This window comes from Candoia aspera, chromosome 3, assembly GCF_035149785.1.
Source record: "Candoia aspera isolate rCanAsp1 chromosome 3, rCanAsp1.hap2, whole genome shotgun sequence".
Classification (NCBI taxonomy): Eukaryota; Metazoa; Chordata; class Lepidosauria; order Squamata; family Boidae; genus Candoia; species Candoia aspera.
This window is the reverse complement of record NC_086155.1, coordinates 207796251-207814253: the sequence shown is the minus strand read 5'-3', so window position 1 is coordinate 207814253 and position 18003 is coordinate 207796251. Positions and strand designations below refer to the sequence as shown.

General features: G+C 50.3%; 1 protein-coding gene across 2 annotated transcripts in view; it reads left to right on the top strand.

Moving 5' to 3' along the window:
- Nucleotides 1-17954, top strand: part of LOC134494519 (1-phosphatidylinositol 4,5-bisphosphate phosphodiesterase gamma-1-like) — a 70793-nt gene extending 52839 nt beyond the window's left edge. For both annotated transcript variants that reach the window (XM_063299741.1, XM_063299742.1), the window contains 12 exons: nt 1889-1992; nt 3162-3258; nt 3815-3881; nt 5475-5638; nt 6762-6858; nt 9635-9859; nt 11291-11439; nt 11541-11655; nt 12289-12450; nt 13291-13379; nt 13597-13781; nt 14185-17954. In XM_063299741.1, the coding sequence (XP_063155811.1) occupies nt 1889-1992; nt 3162-3258; nt 3815-3881; nt 5475-5638; nt 6762-6858; nt 9635-9859; nt 11291-11439; nt 11541-11655; nt 12289-12450; nt 13291-13379; nt 13597-13781; nt 14185-14236 (1506 nt within the window). In that variant the 3' untranslated portion in view covers nt 14237-17954. The remainder of the gene's footprint in view (nt 1-1888; nt 1993-3161; nt 3259-3814; nt 3882-5474; nt 5639-6761; nt 6859-9634; nt 9860-11290; nt 11440-11540; nt 11656-12288; nt 12451-13290; nt 13380-13596; nt 13782-14184) is intronic.
- The last annotated feature ends 49 nt before the right edge of the window (nt 17955-18003 follow it).

Sequence of the window (18003 nt, the reverse complement as noted above, 5' to 3'; positions counted from 1 at the left end):
CATTGTAAATACATGCCGGTGGCTGAGTGCTGAATTTTGATCATGTGACCATGGGGACACTCCAACAGTCATAAGTGCGAGGACCAGTTGTAAGTCACCTTTTTCAGCCCTGTCGTAACTTTGAAAGGTCGCTAAACAAATGGTCATAAGTTGAGGACTACCTGTATTGCTGGTCTAGTGGTTACGGTGCTGGGCTAGAAACCAGGAGTCTGTGAGTTCTAGTCTCACTTTAGGCATGAAAGCTGGCTGGGTGACCTTGGGCCAGTCCCTCTCTTTCAGCCCGCCTCACCTCACGGGGTTGTTGTTGTGGGGAAAATAGGAGGAGGAAGGAGTATTTGGTATGTTCGCCACCTTGAGTTATTTATAAAAATAATAAAGGCCGGATAAAAATTAAATAAACAAACAAATAAAAAATTAAAAAAAAATAAAGGATGAAAATGCAGACCACATCAGCCAATTATGTTTATAGAGCTGCCCATTTATAGAGCAGTGACTCTGGGCAGCGTGCAAAGGTTAAAACCACCACCACAATGTATAACCCATAACGCCCCAATTTCCCAAATGGAAAAGCCACATCACCAGCAGAGCTGGCCAACCTCCTGGCCCAGATGCCTGGGGAACAGTCAGGCCTCTGGACCTGTACAAAAGGCTAACAGGGTTGGGGGTGGAACGAAGTGTTGCTCCCAGGCTGAGGGTCCCAGGGATGCATCTGCTTTGCAAAGAGGCTGCATTTAGGCCCAGTTCTTTCTGTGAAAATCTTAAGCCACTGAATGATCCCTCACAGGCTCAGCCATAGTTTCAACTGGGAAACTGAGCATCCTAGACCAAGCCAAATCCAAAAACACTAGGAGATTCCTGGAGGCTTGGTATTCAGACACATCAGCCATCAATAGACATGTTGATTACTAGAGACTCACATTTGTACACCATTCAAAGGGGACAATTAAAGAAAAGCTAAGAAGGAAACAAAAAGACCCGAACACTTCCTGTCCAGCAGCCAATGCCCGGATAAGCAGGGATTAATCCCAGACAAACCATCAAAAGAAAACAATACCCCTATCAAGGAACTACGCAGGGGAAAACCGCACTCCCACCAACACAGGCAGGGCAAGCCACGGTGTATCGACAGGGAGCAAACCCCACCCTCACCAGCACTGAAGATGTGACCTAGTTGGGCAATGAAATGTCTGCAAGCAAACCGCCAAGCTCAGAGGGCACCAAGGGCTCCAATGTTCCCTTTCCCTGGTCCTTCTCGGTCATGCAAGGCAGGGTTCCTCAGCCTTGGCCACTCTAAGCTTTGCTGGCTGGGGAATTCTGGGAGTCGAAGTCCACACAGCTTAGAGTGGCCGAGGCTGCGGAACCCTGATGCAAGGCAATAAACCTGGATTGGCTATAAACTTCCTAGGGGTCCAAACCTATGTTGTGGATTAAATTACATCATTGTGTGGGGACAGAAAAATCAAATCAAATCAGGATCATTCAACAACTTCCTTGTGAGATTCTGACACATCCACCATTAGGAGCGGGATTTGTTAATTTACAGTATACGGCTGTTCTGGGGTGATGGGGCAGGAGCGGGGGAGAATGGTTGGGCTCCTAGTGACCAGGAGAAATGAAACTTTACAAGACCTCTGCTCTTTTCCCCTAGTCCTGTGTCCACCCTTCCTTGCACTCCATTCAACTATAGCGCTCTTTCTGAGCTCTTTCCCGTCATCCCGGTCCCTGGGGGGAAAAACACATTCGGCATTCTTTAAAACCCGAGTCTTGAAAGCAGAAAAAGTTGCACGGCAGAAGCCAAGACGGGTTTGATCTGCACAGGCCCTTGACCCTTAATTTGGGGCATGCCACCTTTCTCCCCAACCTGGCACAGACTTGCTTGTCTTTGCAGTGTACCGTGAAGGCCTTGTACGACTACAAAGCCCAACGAGAAGACGAGCTCTCATTCTGCAAACAGGCCATCATTCATAACGTTGACAAGCAGGACGGCGGATGGTGAGTCCCAGCTGAATTTGGAGGGGAGCCACTCCGAGCTGCCATCACTGGGACAGCCCCGAAGAAGCCAGGAACCTCAGCCCAGCAAGGAAGGGGCCCAAAACGCCTTGGGGGTGCATGACTGGAAGCTTTGCTGAATTCCTCCCCTTGTTTTTTCCCCCTTTTCAAAACTCAGACCCTCAGGCACCTGCAAGCAGACATTCAGTGGTTATTCTTGGCTAATGCCCTGTATTGCCACTGTTCTGGAGAGGAACTGATAAATGGGACCAACGTGCCCAAGTGAAAGAAATTAAAATATGTCACAGGGACCTTTGCTTGTGGATAACGGCTGCACGATAGGCTGATGTTATTCTTGCTGCATGGAGGCACCATCTTGATGGTGCTACCAGGAGATGGCAGGGAAGCTGTCGTCCTTCGTTTCTCTTTCAGTCGTTATCCATTTCATCCTCCCTTTTCTGATCCGGAATTAAGCTATGGTTGGCTGTAACTATATTCGCACCGGTTCATGTGGTAAAGCACAGTCTATGCTGACCAGGAAAGGAAGGGAAGAAGAGACCAGAGGGATCAGGAGGACTGCTGGAGCATCTAGTGGGGTGCAGGAGCTGAATTTCAGCCATGGGAAAAGCGTTGGGAGATAAAACCACTGGAGAACTGGCTTAGGGATTCAGGGCGAATCCATCTGGGAATCCCGTCACTGTTCCAGGAGAGTTTGCAACCCCCTGGTTTTAGGTTCTCTTCCAAGGACCTTCCATGGAGTGGAATCCCTCAGAGCAGCTTTCCCCAACTTGGAGATATTCCTGGGACTGCTGGTAAGGAATTTAGGAAGGGTGGACCCATTGCATCTGGAAGACCTAGGATCTCAGCAGGGGAATCTGCAAGCCGTGGGCAAAAAACATCAAGCTGGTAGCCACGATGGTGTGATGGAAGCTTCACCTGTTTGTTGTGCGTGTGATTCTTGGGCTGTTTTAGCATCACCCTCCAAGTCACAGGAGAGATGGCCCAGTCTTGCATCCCCTAATCGAAGGTCCGCTATTTGTGTGCCTGGGGCTGTGGCGGGCGAGATCTGTTGTGGTCGTTCCTGTTTTCCCATCCTGCCTTTGTGTGCCGCGTGGTCACCTGTAATAATCTCCAAATCCATCTGCTAGCCTCGTTCCTATTCTCCCTTCCAGGTGGCGAGGAGACTACGGCGGGAAGAAACAGCTCTGGTTCCCCGCTAACTACGTGGAGGAGATCATGAGCGCCTCCGTGCCAGAGCAGGACGAAGTGGTGAGTTCCAGTTTTCGCCAGCTTTTCTGTAGCCCTGGGATGTAGGGAGGACAAGCCATTTTGGCTTCATCCTGGCCAGCCTCCCATCACCCTTTCCCTCGAGGAGTGTTGAACTCTACCCATCACATCTACAGGGACCCAGGATGGAGAAGATTACTCCGGTGCAGTCCCATCCTTTTGGGGAGGGAGTGCAAATATTTCAGCCAATCATGGAAGAAGAGACTTCAATGGATGAGGAACTCCCTAGAAGTTTTTGGAACCCCCCTCCCCCCCACCATCCAAGCACTTACCCTGTTTAAAGGTTGCAGCCTATGTTTGTTTAAAACAATGTTTTTCAACCTTGGCAACTTTAAGATGGGTGGACTTCAACTCCTAGAATTCTGGCTGGGGAATTCTGGGAGTTGAAGTCCACCCAACTTAAAGTTGCCAAGGTTGAAAAAAACTAGTTTAAAAGATACCAGAACAGTCAGTGAACAGAAGCAACATTATTAAGAATATGCCAGGGCTCTTTTGTATTTTCACATTTCTGCCCTCCCCTTTTCTCTCTCTGCCCCAGTCAGTGGAGAACAGTCCTTTGGGCAACTTCCTGAAGGGGTTCATCGATGTTCCGTCCTGCCATGTCGGTGAGTGTCTTGCAGCACACCATGAGTAAGAAAGGGCTTCTGAGGAAGGCTCTCGGGCACAGGAGCCTCTTCGGCTGCCCCTGGGTGTGCACCACCACCCTTGGGGACCCCTCCTGATTTAGAAGAGCAGCTGTTTTACTGCGGTGGAATCGCTCCCTGCCTGGATTCCCACCTTGCTTACCCTGGTTACTGAGCTGTGGGTTCTGGGTTGGCACAATTCAGTAAGTGTTGGGTGCACACCGAATTCTGCCCATTTTAAGTATAGTAGTTCCCCGGTTTAAGAATGAGTTCCGTTCCTAAGTCTGTCCTTAAGTCGAATTTGTATGTAAGTTATTTAGCATCAGTTGGTCAGATGCGTGTCTTAGTATAGATTTTACCTTTCTATGCATATAAAACACTTAAGAAACCCTTCCAAATACACTAAAACATCTTAAACCTAACACTGCATGAAGTAGCATTGTGTATTTAACCCGAAACATTTTACTTAACTCGAATTTTTAATATAATAATCTTTAGGGCAGTCTGTTCTGAACTAGGAGTTGTCTGTAAACCGGGATGTCCTTAAACCAGGGACATGCTATATGCGCATGACCTTTCACCACCGCCCACTAGTTAAAACATCCCGAGAATCATGTTGTGTGAATGCCCTCATGGGACCTCACACAGCCTAGGTATGGTTTTAGGGTGGTAAAGGCGGTGAAGGACCTGGCCAAGCTGATGTCCTCACGTGTTACGATTACAACCCTCTGAATTCACCAACAGTTGACTGAGGTGGTTTAGAATGGGACTGGGCATCCATGGGGGGGGTCACAAAAGTCAAGATGGTGGCTGAGCCATGTGATTGACAGGCATGATGCATGTAAAAGAGGGCAGGGCTTTCATAGGAAGGTTGCAGCTGCCATGTTGAATTTTTTGACTCCCACCCAGTGGACCTCCCTGGAGGAGAGCCAGGTCCCTCACTGCACCGAGCCACAGAAGCTCACTGGGTTTGGGCTCACCCGCCGTCTTTGGGTCATAATACTATTATTGTTATCCGGTGGACGTTGCCTTGAACACCGGGAGGAGAGTGTGCTGTGACTCTTACAAATCCTGCCGTATTGGAGAACCTCGGGTGGGGGAAGCCTGTTTTGGGGGAGGGGGTACAAAATCTTTGAAAAGCAATCCTATTATGACAAAAAGCAATCCCTCTCTCAGCAGTTTATCTGAATGAAGAGACCACATTGCTAGAAATCCTACTTTAAATGTTAAGTAACTGTTTCCCACAGTACAAATAATGTAAATCAGTGTGGTTGTTTCTTAAGAAGAACAAAGCACAAAGAATCAGAGTTCACATTAACAGTAGAGGTCATCTAGCCCAACCCCTGCTCAGGGGAAGAGACACTACTGTATCTTGGAGAGATGCCCATTCAGCTGCTGTTTGGAGACCTCCAGTGAAGGAGAACCCACCACTCCCTGGGGCAGCCAGTCGATCACTTTCCTTTTTGAATGGCCGTGCCCTCACTGGGAGAGAGCAGCCCTCTGCACCCCACATGCTCCTGCTGTCCTGCGTGGGGAGCCTCGTCCAGTAAAGCCGCCCCTCTGATGTCCTTGTAGTTATCTCCAAAGACGGGAGGAGCGCCAAGCCCTTTGTCTTCACCATCCATTCTCAGCAGATGACCCACCCTTCCCAGTCGCTGGACGTCGCCACAGACACTCTGGAGGAGCTCAACGACTGGGTGGCCAAGATCCGGGAGGCCACACAGAACGCAGATGCCAGGGTGAGTCTCCTAGTGGAAGACCCAATGCCCCAGATGTTGGGTTGGCACCAGAAACTGCCAGTTAGAGTTACGAGGTCTTACAACTTTTGGAAAGTTGGTCCTGGGATCAGATCTGGCGGAATGGGACTCAGGATGCACTCAAGGGCTAGTTCTGTCTGTACTGGCTGAAGGAAGAGAACATCAACACGTCCCACCCCGCTTTTATTTTATTTAACGTTACATCCATTTATACAGCCGCCCATCCTGTGAATTCTGCACGTTTTAAGTTTCAATTGCACACGTGGAGAGGCGGTGGAAAAAGGGCCCCTCCTTTCACATGCAGTAAGGATGCAAAATGACCGGATCCTTTTGGAACGCCATCGGTATTGTGTTACGGTATCAAACAAAGGGTCAGGCCAATCCTACGCCTTTCTCAGAGTTATTTGATGTCCAGGCGTCAGAGCAATGAAAACACCCCTCAGGTATAAGCCTAGCAAAGCCGGAGGGATCCTCTCCCCACCATCCCACCCTTTATTTCCCAAGAAGGGAAGGGAGATACTTTCTGCCGGTGGCCAGATTCAGGTTGTCTTTCAGGAAGCTTCTGAAGGCTGAAGGCATCTCTTTGAGATTATTTTCCCAGGGGACGTAGCTGTGCTCCTTTCTGCTCCCTGCTGAGCTTATTTGCAGAGCAGGCAGTTGACTGTTCAGGCGGTAGATCAAATCTGGTTTCTAGGTTTGACCTGCAACCTGCAGCATGCAGACCCTTGTGCCAGAAACGGGCAAAGCGCCTTGCGGAAGAAGGCTGGCTCTAAACGTCTCAACGGGGGCCCTTACCGTCTGCACCGTCCCGAGATACGGTTCTTCCACAGCCTCAGAGTCTGACCCCTCTTTAGGGCTTTGTGATGGCAGCTAGAGGCATACTTCCATACAGGCCCATCCCTTTGTCTTCCGAGGGAGGCACGTGGAGGCGTTGCCTGCGGCTGTTGTCCTCTCCAGGAGAAGCAGCTGCTCTGGGACCTGGGGACTCACGAGGGAGAAGAACGTGTCGGGACGTCTTTGCTATGCATGTGCGCCTGTGCATGGAGGGGTGGAATAGATGCTCTCTGGATTACTGCTGATTGGGGTCTGTGTGTGTCGTGTGCAGATGCAGGAAGGGAAGATCATGGAGCGGAGGAAGAAGATTGCCCTGGAGCTATCAGAGCTGGTCGTCTATTGCCGCCCGGTGCCCTTTGACGAGGAGAGTGAGTTGCTTTGCCCCTCTGCCCCGTCTTCTGCCTCAGAACAGGCTGGCCTGAGGCTACTCGCTTTGGATGGGCTGTATCCTGGCCACCGATTGCCTGATTCCCTTTCTGCCAGATGCCTGAAGCATCTGAGTACAGGTAGTCCTTGACTTAGGGTCAAAATTGGGACCAGAATTTCCATCGTAAGTCATTGCAGTTGTAAGCCAAGTCACCGCATGACCAGACTCGGTTTTATGACCCTTTTTATGGTGGTCGTTAAGCGACTCATGGGTCGTTAAGCGAATCACCGCAGTTGTTAAGCTAATCCAGCTTCCCCAATGGGCGTTTTTTGCCAGAAAACATTGCAAAACATGATCACATGACTACGGGATGCTGCAACCATTCGTAAATGCAAGCCGGTTGCCAAGTACCTAAAATGCGTTCATGTGACTGCAGGAGGTTGGTGTGATGTTTTGTGACACTTGGAAGTGCTTTACAGGCCATAAAGCACCCATTCTGAGGCTGTCGTAACTTCGAATCGTCGTAAAACAAATGGTCATAAGTCGAGGACTACCTACCTAAGAGAGACACTAGGATCAGCCTGTCCAGAAGCGCCAGGATCACTCATCTATTTAGGCTGAATAGCCCAGGAAGTTGTGTCATAAAACCTGACTGCATTTTCCAAATTATCCTCACCATGACCATCTCTCCTGCTTGCTCAGAATTCTGCCAAATACCTCCCCAGACCCATTTTAAAAACAACCTCCACTGTTGTTTTTCCATTCACTCTTGCGACTTTCCCCTTTGCAGAGAGGCACAGGAACGATGTTCTTCCACTCATCAGGCACAGAGGTAGCTTCCACATGTAGTTTAAACAAGTCACACAACCACTTTTTAAGCAAACCAGTTTCAGGCTTTATTGTTTCTCCAGTTACACGTCTATGCCCACAGCCTCGCTATTGTGCAATATTCTCAGAGCGTAAGATTCCCTTTTTAACTTTATTTTTTATTGTATACTGACATTTATAGCGTTTCAGCTACACTGAAAAGTGTATCATTTTTATTCCAACTCAGATCTTGAAAACACCCTTTCCAGCATTCCTTGAGTGCAGTTTCATCCCAAAGCATTTCATTACTTTTGTTCTTAAATCCATTCATGCTTCTGCAGGCTTCTTGTTTAGCCCTCTTCAGCCCCTTTCAGTTTTTTTTTTAATTTCCATCAAAATCACCTGCATTTTTACTGCCTCTTTCATCTTAGCTGTTTCTTACTTTCTTTTTCTCAACATTTAATTTCCTTTCTCTCTGTAGGCAGATTGGACAGTATCTTTATATTATTCCCATTTTGGGCATATTTTGCTCCTCTGCAGCCTCTTTCACTGGCATCTTTCTGCCGGGCTTTCTTTTTCATGCTTCCCAGGAGCATAACTCCACACGCTTCTTGGGCATTGTGTAAAATGGTTCTTTTCATTCTGTTGCAAGCTACTTCCACATCACCTCTCCTTTCCATTCATTCAGTTGAGAGATTAATCTGTTTTCTAATACTTTCTGTACAAGGTTCATACTCTTTTCCTTCAATCATCTTTTTCTTTTCTTTCTTTCACTCTTTTTTCTTTTCTTCCATGCGTTTTTCCCCTCAAGTCTCACTCTTGACCCTACCCCAAAAGTTTGGAATTAGAACTGCTAAGTGCCCTTGAATCCTTCACTAATTCTTCCTGCCTTTCTTTCTAAAGCAGTGTTTCTCAACCTTGGCAACTTTAAGATGGGTGGACTTCAACTCCCAGAATTCCTTGTTGGCTGGGAGTTGAAGTCTACACGTCTTAAAAGTTGCCACGGTTGAGAAACACTGTGTTATACTGATGCAGAATTAGGATGCCAACACCTTATATTCTGTTTGCGGTAAACTATCAAATTCCAAGAAACGCCCACACCTACTTAGTTTGGCCTTATCATCACAGGTCATTCCCTTAACCAAAGTCTCTGCATTTGATAAGGTGGCTGTCAGGATGTGGGATCCTGCCAGCAGTAGATGGGCTATGTAGCAATTAGATTAGCCAGCATGCGTGGGTCAAAAGTAGGGATGCAATTGTAAATCGCTGAGATGACCGTGCTTGGGCCAGACTAGTCTTTCTGTGAGGGTCCTAATTCTTGCTATTCATCCAGAATTTCTTAAACACAAGACATTGTAGCATATTAAAGAAATCTTTATTAATGCATAGTAATCAGTTCCAATTCAAAGACCAAAAGCCCGCCAACACGGATACAAAGAGCCCGATGCCCCTCCCTATTTTCTCGACGCTTCCTACAGACCTCCGGGCAGCTGTGCGTTCCTTCTAACGGTTCCAATGATGCAGGTCAGTTGGCCCTGGAGCACCAGCACGGACATCTCAGCGATTTACAATTGCATCCCTACTTTTGACCCATGCAGGCTGGCTAATCTAATTACTACATAGCCCATCTACTGCTGGCAGGATCCCACAACCTGACAGCATTGAATAATGTTTTTCCTCTGCACTAACGGTGTGCTCCTTAAACAGTCTTCATTAATGCAATGATGCCCCGGCCGTGCCGTGTGAGACAATCGACACGTGGGGACGTTTTGCTGCCACGCAGACAGACACCCATTGTTGTCTCCTGTGGCGTTCCTGCAAGTCAGTTCATCAGGAAATGGTGGCTGGAAAACCCGTGCTCTACGGGTGTCGGTCGTTACTCCCCCTCCTTGCCACCCGCAGGGGTGTCGCTGAGCCGCAAACGATCTGCGTCCGCGGCAGCCGACTCCTTGGCCTGTCTTCCTTTCCAGAGATCGGCACGGAGAAGGCCTGTTACCGGGACATGTCGTCCTTCCCGGAGACCAAGGCGGAGAAGTACGCCAACCGCAGCAAGGGGAGAAAGTTTCTTCAGTACAACCGGCGGCAGCTGAGCCGTGTCTACCCCAAGGGACAGCGCCTCGACTCGTCCAACTACGACCCGTTGCCCATGTGGATCTGTGGCAGCCAGTTGGTGGCCCTCAACTTCCAGACCCCCGGTACAGTGGCCGTGTCTCTGGCCGCGGCCAGCAGGCCTCCTCCTGCGGCTCCGCGGCCCTTGGGCCCGGGACCCAAACTTGGTCTGGGGCGCCAGCTTGTGGCAGGTTGCCCAGAGGCCATCCTTCCAGCAGGAGTTAAGTCAGGCCCTTTCTCCGTCCAGCACTAAGCCTCCTCTCCAACCAGCCAGGGGGCTGCAGCTGTCACAACAAACAGGGTCTTCCCCCCAACCCTTTTGCTTGGGAAGGGCGAGGCTGGGACCGGTGGTCCTTCTACAGAGCTGGGGTGTCACCTCTGAGGCGTGGGCCTGGCGTTGAGACCAAGACCGCCTGGGGCTCTGGAAAGCCCTCAGACCTGGCCCTGCTCCCAGACCTGGGCTCAAGTAGTTGGGGGGGCCCTCTTGCAGTCCGTTGTCGCTGTCCCAGCAGTTTTTAGTCTGGGCTGTCCATTTTGTGTGTGTGTGTGTGTGTATTTGTCTGGGTGGCCCACAAAACCCAAAGAAGCGGTTAAAACGGTTAAAATAAGCTGTTTTAACTGCGTGTTTGGACTTTGTAAGCCGCCCAGGGTCTATGTGAGGTTTAAATAAATAAATGCATTTAAATAATAATAATAATAATAATAAAAGTAATAAATAAATAAAGATGATCAGAGCAAACATGGGAATCTAAAGTGGCCCCTTCCGTTGCTGCTGTTGCTGTAAAAAAAATAAGTGCAAAAACCCACTTACGTTGAGCCTGATTTCTCAAGACTACATCAGGCGTCCATGTAGTTTTCCTATCAGCCGTATGGAAGTTGTTTCTTGTTCCCTTCTTCCGGGAAGCTGTTTCGGCTTCCCCGAACCTGCAATTTCCTGAGGGTTTTCCATCCAAACACTAACCAGATCCTGCCCTGCTGAGCTTTCTTGAGGCACGCTGTGGATCCTGCTGTGACCAGATTTCTGTAGCTTTCTCCCCAGTTGGTCGACCTCCATCCATCGTCCCCTGGCCATCACAGCTGGGACTGTGGAAGCAGAAGCCTCGCCTTCTGAAGGACCTCGGCCTGGGAGAGGCTCCATACCTACCGCGGCTAAGCCAGGAGGGCCGCAGAGACGGTCTGGTCCAGCAGGGCCTCCTCCTCCCTAGTCCCAGGCAGGAGTTCCAGGGAATGGCCCAGAGCACTGATCGAGGAACATCAAAGCTCCATGTTTGGGTTTACTTGCATATGTGGGCACCCACACGTACCTCGAAGCACAGCTACAGGTGCTGGGTTTTGCCCAGAGCAACTTGTTCTAAGTCCCGCTGAGGCTCTGTGAGGTCAGAGCAGGAGACCAAGGGCCCTTGAAGGACACCTCCTTCTCCAAAGGCCTTTGCCTCCTGCCCGGATCCGAGTTCCCTGCAGGCGGCGGCGGCGGCGGCGGCTCTTCCCTTTGATGCCCGATTCATCTGTGCTTCCAGACAAACCGATGCAGCTGAACCAGTCGCTCTTCACGCTGGGCGGGCGCAGCGGGTACGTCTTGCAGCCGGACATGATGCGGGATGACCTTTTTGACCCTTTCGACAAGAGCAGCCTGAAGCACGTGGAGCCCATCACAGTCCAGCTGCAGGTCAGGACCTCACAGGAAGCCACAGCATCTGGCTCGGCCACCTCCTGTGGGGCTCCTGCCATACCCACCTAACCCACCCTGTTCTCCCTCCCTCCCTGCAGATCTTAGGGGCCCGGCACCTCCCCAAAAACGGCCGCAGCATCGTTTGCCCATTCGTGGAGGTAGAGGTGTGCGGCTCGGAGTTTGACAACAGCAAAAACAAGACGGACGTCGTAGGTAAGAAATCTGGAAACAGCCGGGGTCTTCCTGGCTCTTCTACGTGCTGCAGATCCTTCAAACAGCAGCGGATGTGGGTGAACCGATTTAGGAAAGGGAGGGTTACCTTGCCCCCGACACCGTCTTTTATGGTGCAGCACCCGGCCAGGTGTGTCTGGTGCCACCTTGGTGCACCTTGATCAACTCGACAACGTCAGACTCGCCTGAGGGGGTCCCCCTGGGCTGGTGCAGACAGAGACCCGTTCAGGGGAGCCTCCGAAGTTTGGACCAGGTGGGAATCTCCCCCCCCCGTTTTTTTCCCATCATGCTGCTGGGTTTGAGGCAGGAGGGTAGAAGAAGTCCCAGCTGCAGCCATTTCTGTAGCCCTGAGGGTCCCCTGGGCTGGGTGGGGCCGAACCTCCAGCCTGGATGGTGTTTTTGTTCGTCCACGTCGGGGAGGGCAGAGGTGAAAGGGCAGAAGATGCCTTAACTGTCAGAGCAGCACGTTTCAGCCTCGAAGAGCCCTGAACCGTGCAAAAATGGGTGCAGTTGTGCCCCCCTTTAGAATGTGCAAATCTGCTACCTTCAGTGAAGTTGGGTCTCCAACCGAAGGCCCCCTGACGTGGATCTCCCTTGTCCCGCCTTTCCTCGCAGCCGACAATGGCCTCAATCCCGTCTGGCTGGTCAAGCAGTTTGTCTTTGACATCAACAACCCCGAGTTTGCCTTTCTGCGCTTTGTGGTTTATGAGGAAGACATGTTCAGTGACCCCAACTTCTTGGCCCAGGCTACCTTCCCTGTCAAAAGCCTCAAAACAGGTACCGGCCCCTCTGCTCGCCCTCCCACTCCCCACACCCCCCGCAACGTTCCCCTTGCAAGGCAATGGCTGTCTTCCCATTGGATCCCCTTTGTGGAGCTGCTGGGGAACCTCCGTCACCTGGCTGGTCTCTTCTAAATCCTCCACTACACTAAAAGATGCTTTTCTACCTCTGTATGACTGAGCCTCCGCCTGCCAGAGAGGCATCCAAAGAGCTGTAGCCTTAAATGTAGCTTGAATTTCAGCTCTGGGGTTCCAGGAAGGGGATTCCAAGTCAGGAATTAAGGAAGAGTGGGCAGCTTTGGGCCACCCAGGGGTTGCTGAACTACAACTCCCAGCATCCTTCACCAATGGTCAGGCTGGCTGAAGAGACACGGCTTCCCAACCATCGATGAAAAGCCCAGCCTGTACAGATAGTCCTCACTTAACGACCACAATTGGGACCAGAATTTCAGTTGCTAAGCAAAGCGGTCATTAAGCAAATCCAACCTGATTTTACAACCTTTTTTGCAGTGGTCATTAAGCAAATCACTGCAACCATTAAGCAAACCACATGGTTGTTAAGCGAATCACACGGTTCCCCATTGATTTTGCTTGCTGGAAGCAAGCAAGTTTCTTTCAGCACCGTCTTAAGTCCGAACCATCACTAACAAATGGTCATTAAGTGAGGACTGCCTGAAGAAAGAGGAGGGCTTCACGTGGCCTAGAACAGGACCAGGCAGCTGGTGCTTGACTTCAGAGAGAGCAGTGCAGATCAATCACGTTTTACATAATTTGGAAAAAGCTGTCCCGCTTTTGAATGTGAAGGATTTGGGATTCTGTCCTGCCTCTTTGTCCACAGGCTACCGGTCAGTGCCACTGAAGAACAGTTACAGCGAGGATCTTGAACTGGCTTCTCTGCTGCTCCACATTGAAATCATCAATGCCAAGGTAAGCTCGGGGTGTCCTTGTAGAAAGGGCATCAGGGAGTGCCAGCATGAGAGCTTGGAGGCTGGGCAGGGTTGGGCCTTGAGAAGAAGATGTCCTGCCATTGACACCTTGACTTGCAGGAGGAATGTAGAAGTAGCTGAAAGGTGTCTCTTGAAGGCCTGGGCAAGACACGGGGAAGGAGACCGAGCGGCCTCCAGGGTCTTTGTCTCTCTTGCAGGAAGAAGACGACGAGAACTTGTACTCCTCCATCCAGCAACTACGGGACCGGGCAAACGAGCTCTCCAACCAGGTGTCCAACCTGGAGCACAGCAACGCTTGTGACTCGCGTTACCAGCAACGGCTGGATGAACTGAGGGTGGCGCAAGAGCAGCTCATGGAGCTGACCGAAGCACGCAATAGGAAGTGAGTGGCGACCTGCCTTCCCACCATCTTGGCGTAAATCACTGTTTCTCAACCTTGGCCACTTTAAGACGGGTGGACTTCAACTGGAGAATTCTGGGAGTTGAAGTCTTAAAGTGGCCACGGTTGAGAAACACTGGCGTCAATTCACCCTCTCCCATTATGAAGCAGGTCCATTGCAGTGGCTCCTCTTTAGCTCTGGTTTCTAGGAGTGGTGGGAAAGTCTTCCAACTCTGCTGTTACCTCAAAGACCCAAGGACAGCCTATGAGAGAAGAGGAAGCCTTAACAGGGATTAGTCCACTGAAATCAAAGGTCTCCAGCCATGCCTGTAGTTCCTCTTGGGCAGGTATTTCCCCTCTTCTTCAGGGACCGGCAATCTCAAGCCACATTCTTCTTTCAACACAGGTTGATGGAGAAGAAGAAGCGGGACCGGCAGCTGGCCAACAAGCGTAACTGAACTGCACCTTCCTTTCCTGGTTTGCCCATCCTCCTGGAGAGACCCGTGCAGTCTCTTCTCTAGCCTTTCAGGAGGTGCTGGATACAAGACGTCCTTCAGGCTCACCAGCTCCTGGTGGCCTCCCTGGCTGCTGAGACAGTGGCCACAGGGGTAAGGCAACCTCAGCAGGAGTTTTCCTCCAGGTGTTGGAAGCAGGAGTCCTTGCCAACCATTTTCACCCTCTATGAAGCAGGCTGGGTCAACTCTTCCTGCATCGGAGGTCTGGAGTTCCCACTATCAATCTCTTCTTCAACATGTTCCTCAGAGCTCTGTTTTAATCCACGTTTCCCTTCCTCGTGGATCAGGAAGACAGGCCTTTATTATGTTTATTATTATGTTTATTATTATTATTATTATTATTATTGGCTTTGATGCAACCTAGGGCAGTAGCAAGTGCCTCTAATCTTAACTTTCCCAGAGAAGGTGTTTTCGCACAGCAGAAACCTGGTGGAGCCAGTTGAGGAAGCGCAGGACAGAAGCGGAGCCAAGGTGGGGCAGAGGGATGCAGAGTCCCGGGGATCGAGAGGATTTGCCTGCCAGGTCCTGAAGGGTGCCTGCAAGATTCACTCTTGAATGGACGGGAGGATCAGGCCTTGGACACAAGGAAGAGAGGCTAGGATAAACGATCGATCTGGTTTGCTTCCTTCTTTCCAGCCCCATATCCTTCCTCCCCATCCTGAATTCCAGAAGTGATGCCAGACGCACCCTTAGTCCCATGCGCTGCTTTCAGCAGGCCCTCGTGCCCAGCAGGCAGCCTTAAGTATATTTATTTATTCATCACGGGGCATGAGAAGGAAATCTCTCCCTCCCCACCAATAACCATACCCAAAGGCTGTGGGGGCGCATTCTGAGAAACATCGCTCGTAAAAGGAAACATTTCCGTTTTGATAATCCTTGTTGTGTGGTTTCACTTGAGGACGCCCCCGTCATCTTCCTTGGCTGTCATGCTGGGGATGCTCTAAGGCAGGCAGACATGAGCGGAAGCCAAGCGGGGGTCCCCTTTGGAAAGGGGAAGTGGCTGCGGAGGCGTGACACCTGGTGAGCACAGAACGATCCAGGCGGGAAGGATGTGGTGGCGCCTCTAGCCCACCCTCCTCTCCCGAAACAGCGGCCCCTCCAGATTCCTCTTTGGGATCCAAGAAAGGCACTTCTCTTTGCTGGCTGAACTGCTTCTGCCCTTTGTTGCTCTTTAGATAAGTAACCTTTTCTGTCCTATTGCTGTGATTAGCATTTGTCTTTAATGCTGGCTGTTAAATGAACAGGTTGGGACAGGTCGGGGACAGGTTGTAAGCAACGATGGTTGCAAGGATGGAGAGAGAGATGGAGAGAAAGGTTCTTCTTGCATTTTTGCCTGTTCTTAACCTATCAGAGCATCACTCCAGAGCAGCGTTTCTCCACCTTGGCAACTTTAAGATAGCTGGCTGGGGGATTCTGGGGGTTGAAGTCCACCTATCTTAAAGCTGCCAAGGTGGAGAAACGCTGCTCTGGAGTGATTTTACTTACGTCAGTAAACCGCAGGACGGGTGGTGGTGGTGGTTAGAAAGTGCAGGTAAGATGGCTGGCAAATAGTTGGAAAAAAAAATCTGTTCTTCGGTGCAAGAAGTCCTTGAACTAGAAGACGGCGCATGGGCACATTTCAAACAAGCCCGACAAATAACCACAGTTCCCATGTGAGACTTGAAAGAGACATGCAACTTCGTCTTCTTTAAGAATTCTGTGTGTGCGAAGGACGATGTCTGTGACCTGTTTTGTTCATACCTTGTCCTCTCCCCCCGTCTGCGGTGGAATCGTGGGTGCAAAAGGGGGGAGAAAATCATGCAGGAACAGCTAGGTATTTCGCCCCGCTTCCAGGACACGGCTCTGCTGCTACCCAAAGTAGATGGACACCCACCTACGGGTCAGAGCTCAAAGCCACGGGCACGGTGAGCAGCGGGATTTGAACTAAGTTTCGGAAGAGATCGTTGATCTAGTTGATCAGTGGCATTTGTGAAGGAGAAATGGGGTGGGTGCACTGCAGAAAGCTGATAAGTATCACAGAGGAAGGCTAAGGAGAAGCCAGGATGATGTCAAATCCTAGTTGGGCCGTAGAAGCCTTTTTGACAAAATTTGGAATGCATTTTGCTAAACCTGCCTCATGAAGTGACTGTGTTGCTTAGTCATCTGCTTGGAGAAATGCATTGAACTGTTAAATGGGTCTCAGAGAGGCAGTAATTTGAAAAGGGAGAATTTACAGGCAGTCCTCAACTTATGACCACAGTTGGGACCAGAATTTCCATCGTAAGTCATTGCAGTCATAAGTCATTGCCAAGCGCCCGAAATGTGCTCATGTGACCACAGGGGGTGTATGCGACATTTTGTGCCGTAAAGCATCCATTCCGAGGCCATTGTAACTTCGGACCATTGTTAAACGTATGGTCGTAAGTCGAGGACTGCCTGTAGTGTCTTAGAGGACTATGCAAAACTGAGCATTCGTGAAGAGATGAAAACAGGCCCAAAGACAGGAGTTAAAACCTGCCATGTGCTCCTCAAAATGGGCAAGATAAGCTACAGAGGAGGAAGTTTTTTCACAGGATGTTTCATCGAACTTAAGCCGTCTGAGGGTTTCAGTTAGCACTTTAAAAAAAGAAAAAGCATTCAGCGGCAAGGATACCAAAACCCTGTAGAAATGTCAGAAACCGGAGAAGGGCAGAATGCAACTGGCAAAGGAGGTGCCCTCTCCAGCCGTTTTCAAAACGAGTTGTTTCCAGCAGATCTCAGATTGCTTGAGGCGCCAGGAAACCCGGAACAGTGTTCAAAACCGTTAGAGAACCCCAGCACCCTGCAGGACTTAGTGGCTGTTTGCAGAACAGCCTGCAAGGAAGCGCAGCACTTCAGGTCCCATCCTACTCCTGCCTCTTTGCAGGAAGGCTGACCTGTTGTTCAGGGAAAGGGGCGTTCGAATTCTCAGAAGCTAAGCTTTTTTGCCATCTTCGGACCCAGGCCTGGCTTTGTCACTCTCCGTCCTGGCTAACCCTGGGTGGGGAGGAAACAAAGCCAGCGGCTCACCTGTTAGCGCTGGACTGGTACCCTGACGCCCTTTAAGCCAGCTCCTTACGACGTTCACACCTTTGTCAAAAACCAGTTCTTCAGCTTAAATGCAGTCAATGGTGGACTTAAAAATGAAAAAAAAAAAAGTGGCCAGCTTGAAAGAGACACACAAATAAATTGCCCTTTCCGGTGGCCTTTGCAAGAACTGAGTTCCAAATTACGGTCTTCCCAGTGCCTTTAGCTGGGGGTCCTCTTGCTCCTCATTTCCATGGCGACGCTACAGGTGGTGGGCACCAGGGAGGCCCCAGCAACGTGGGTTAGCAAGGGCAGAGCCTTGAGGAAACGCAGCAAGGAAGCAGGGAAGTGTTTTCGGCAGGATTCAGGTTCGCTCTCCAAACCGAATGGCCACCAGCTGAACAAAAGAGCTCAACAAGGGACCAGCAGCGGTTACTGGGCAGGAGGGAGAACTGTCAATAGCCCAGTTAAGACCCCCCCCTTTTTTTTTCAGGAGAGGTACACATAAGAAGCACAAGAGAGTTGGCACACCAGCACTGTTCCAAGATCAAAAAACCCTTTTGGTGCCACTCTGGGGAGGGATTCTGTGTTCTTTGTATGAACAAATAAATCTATTTAGCCAATATTTATACAACAAGTTGTCTGCTTGCGGTTCTGCCTACTTTCACTGTAGGCTTAACATCCCA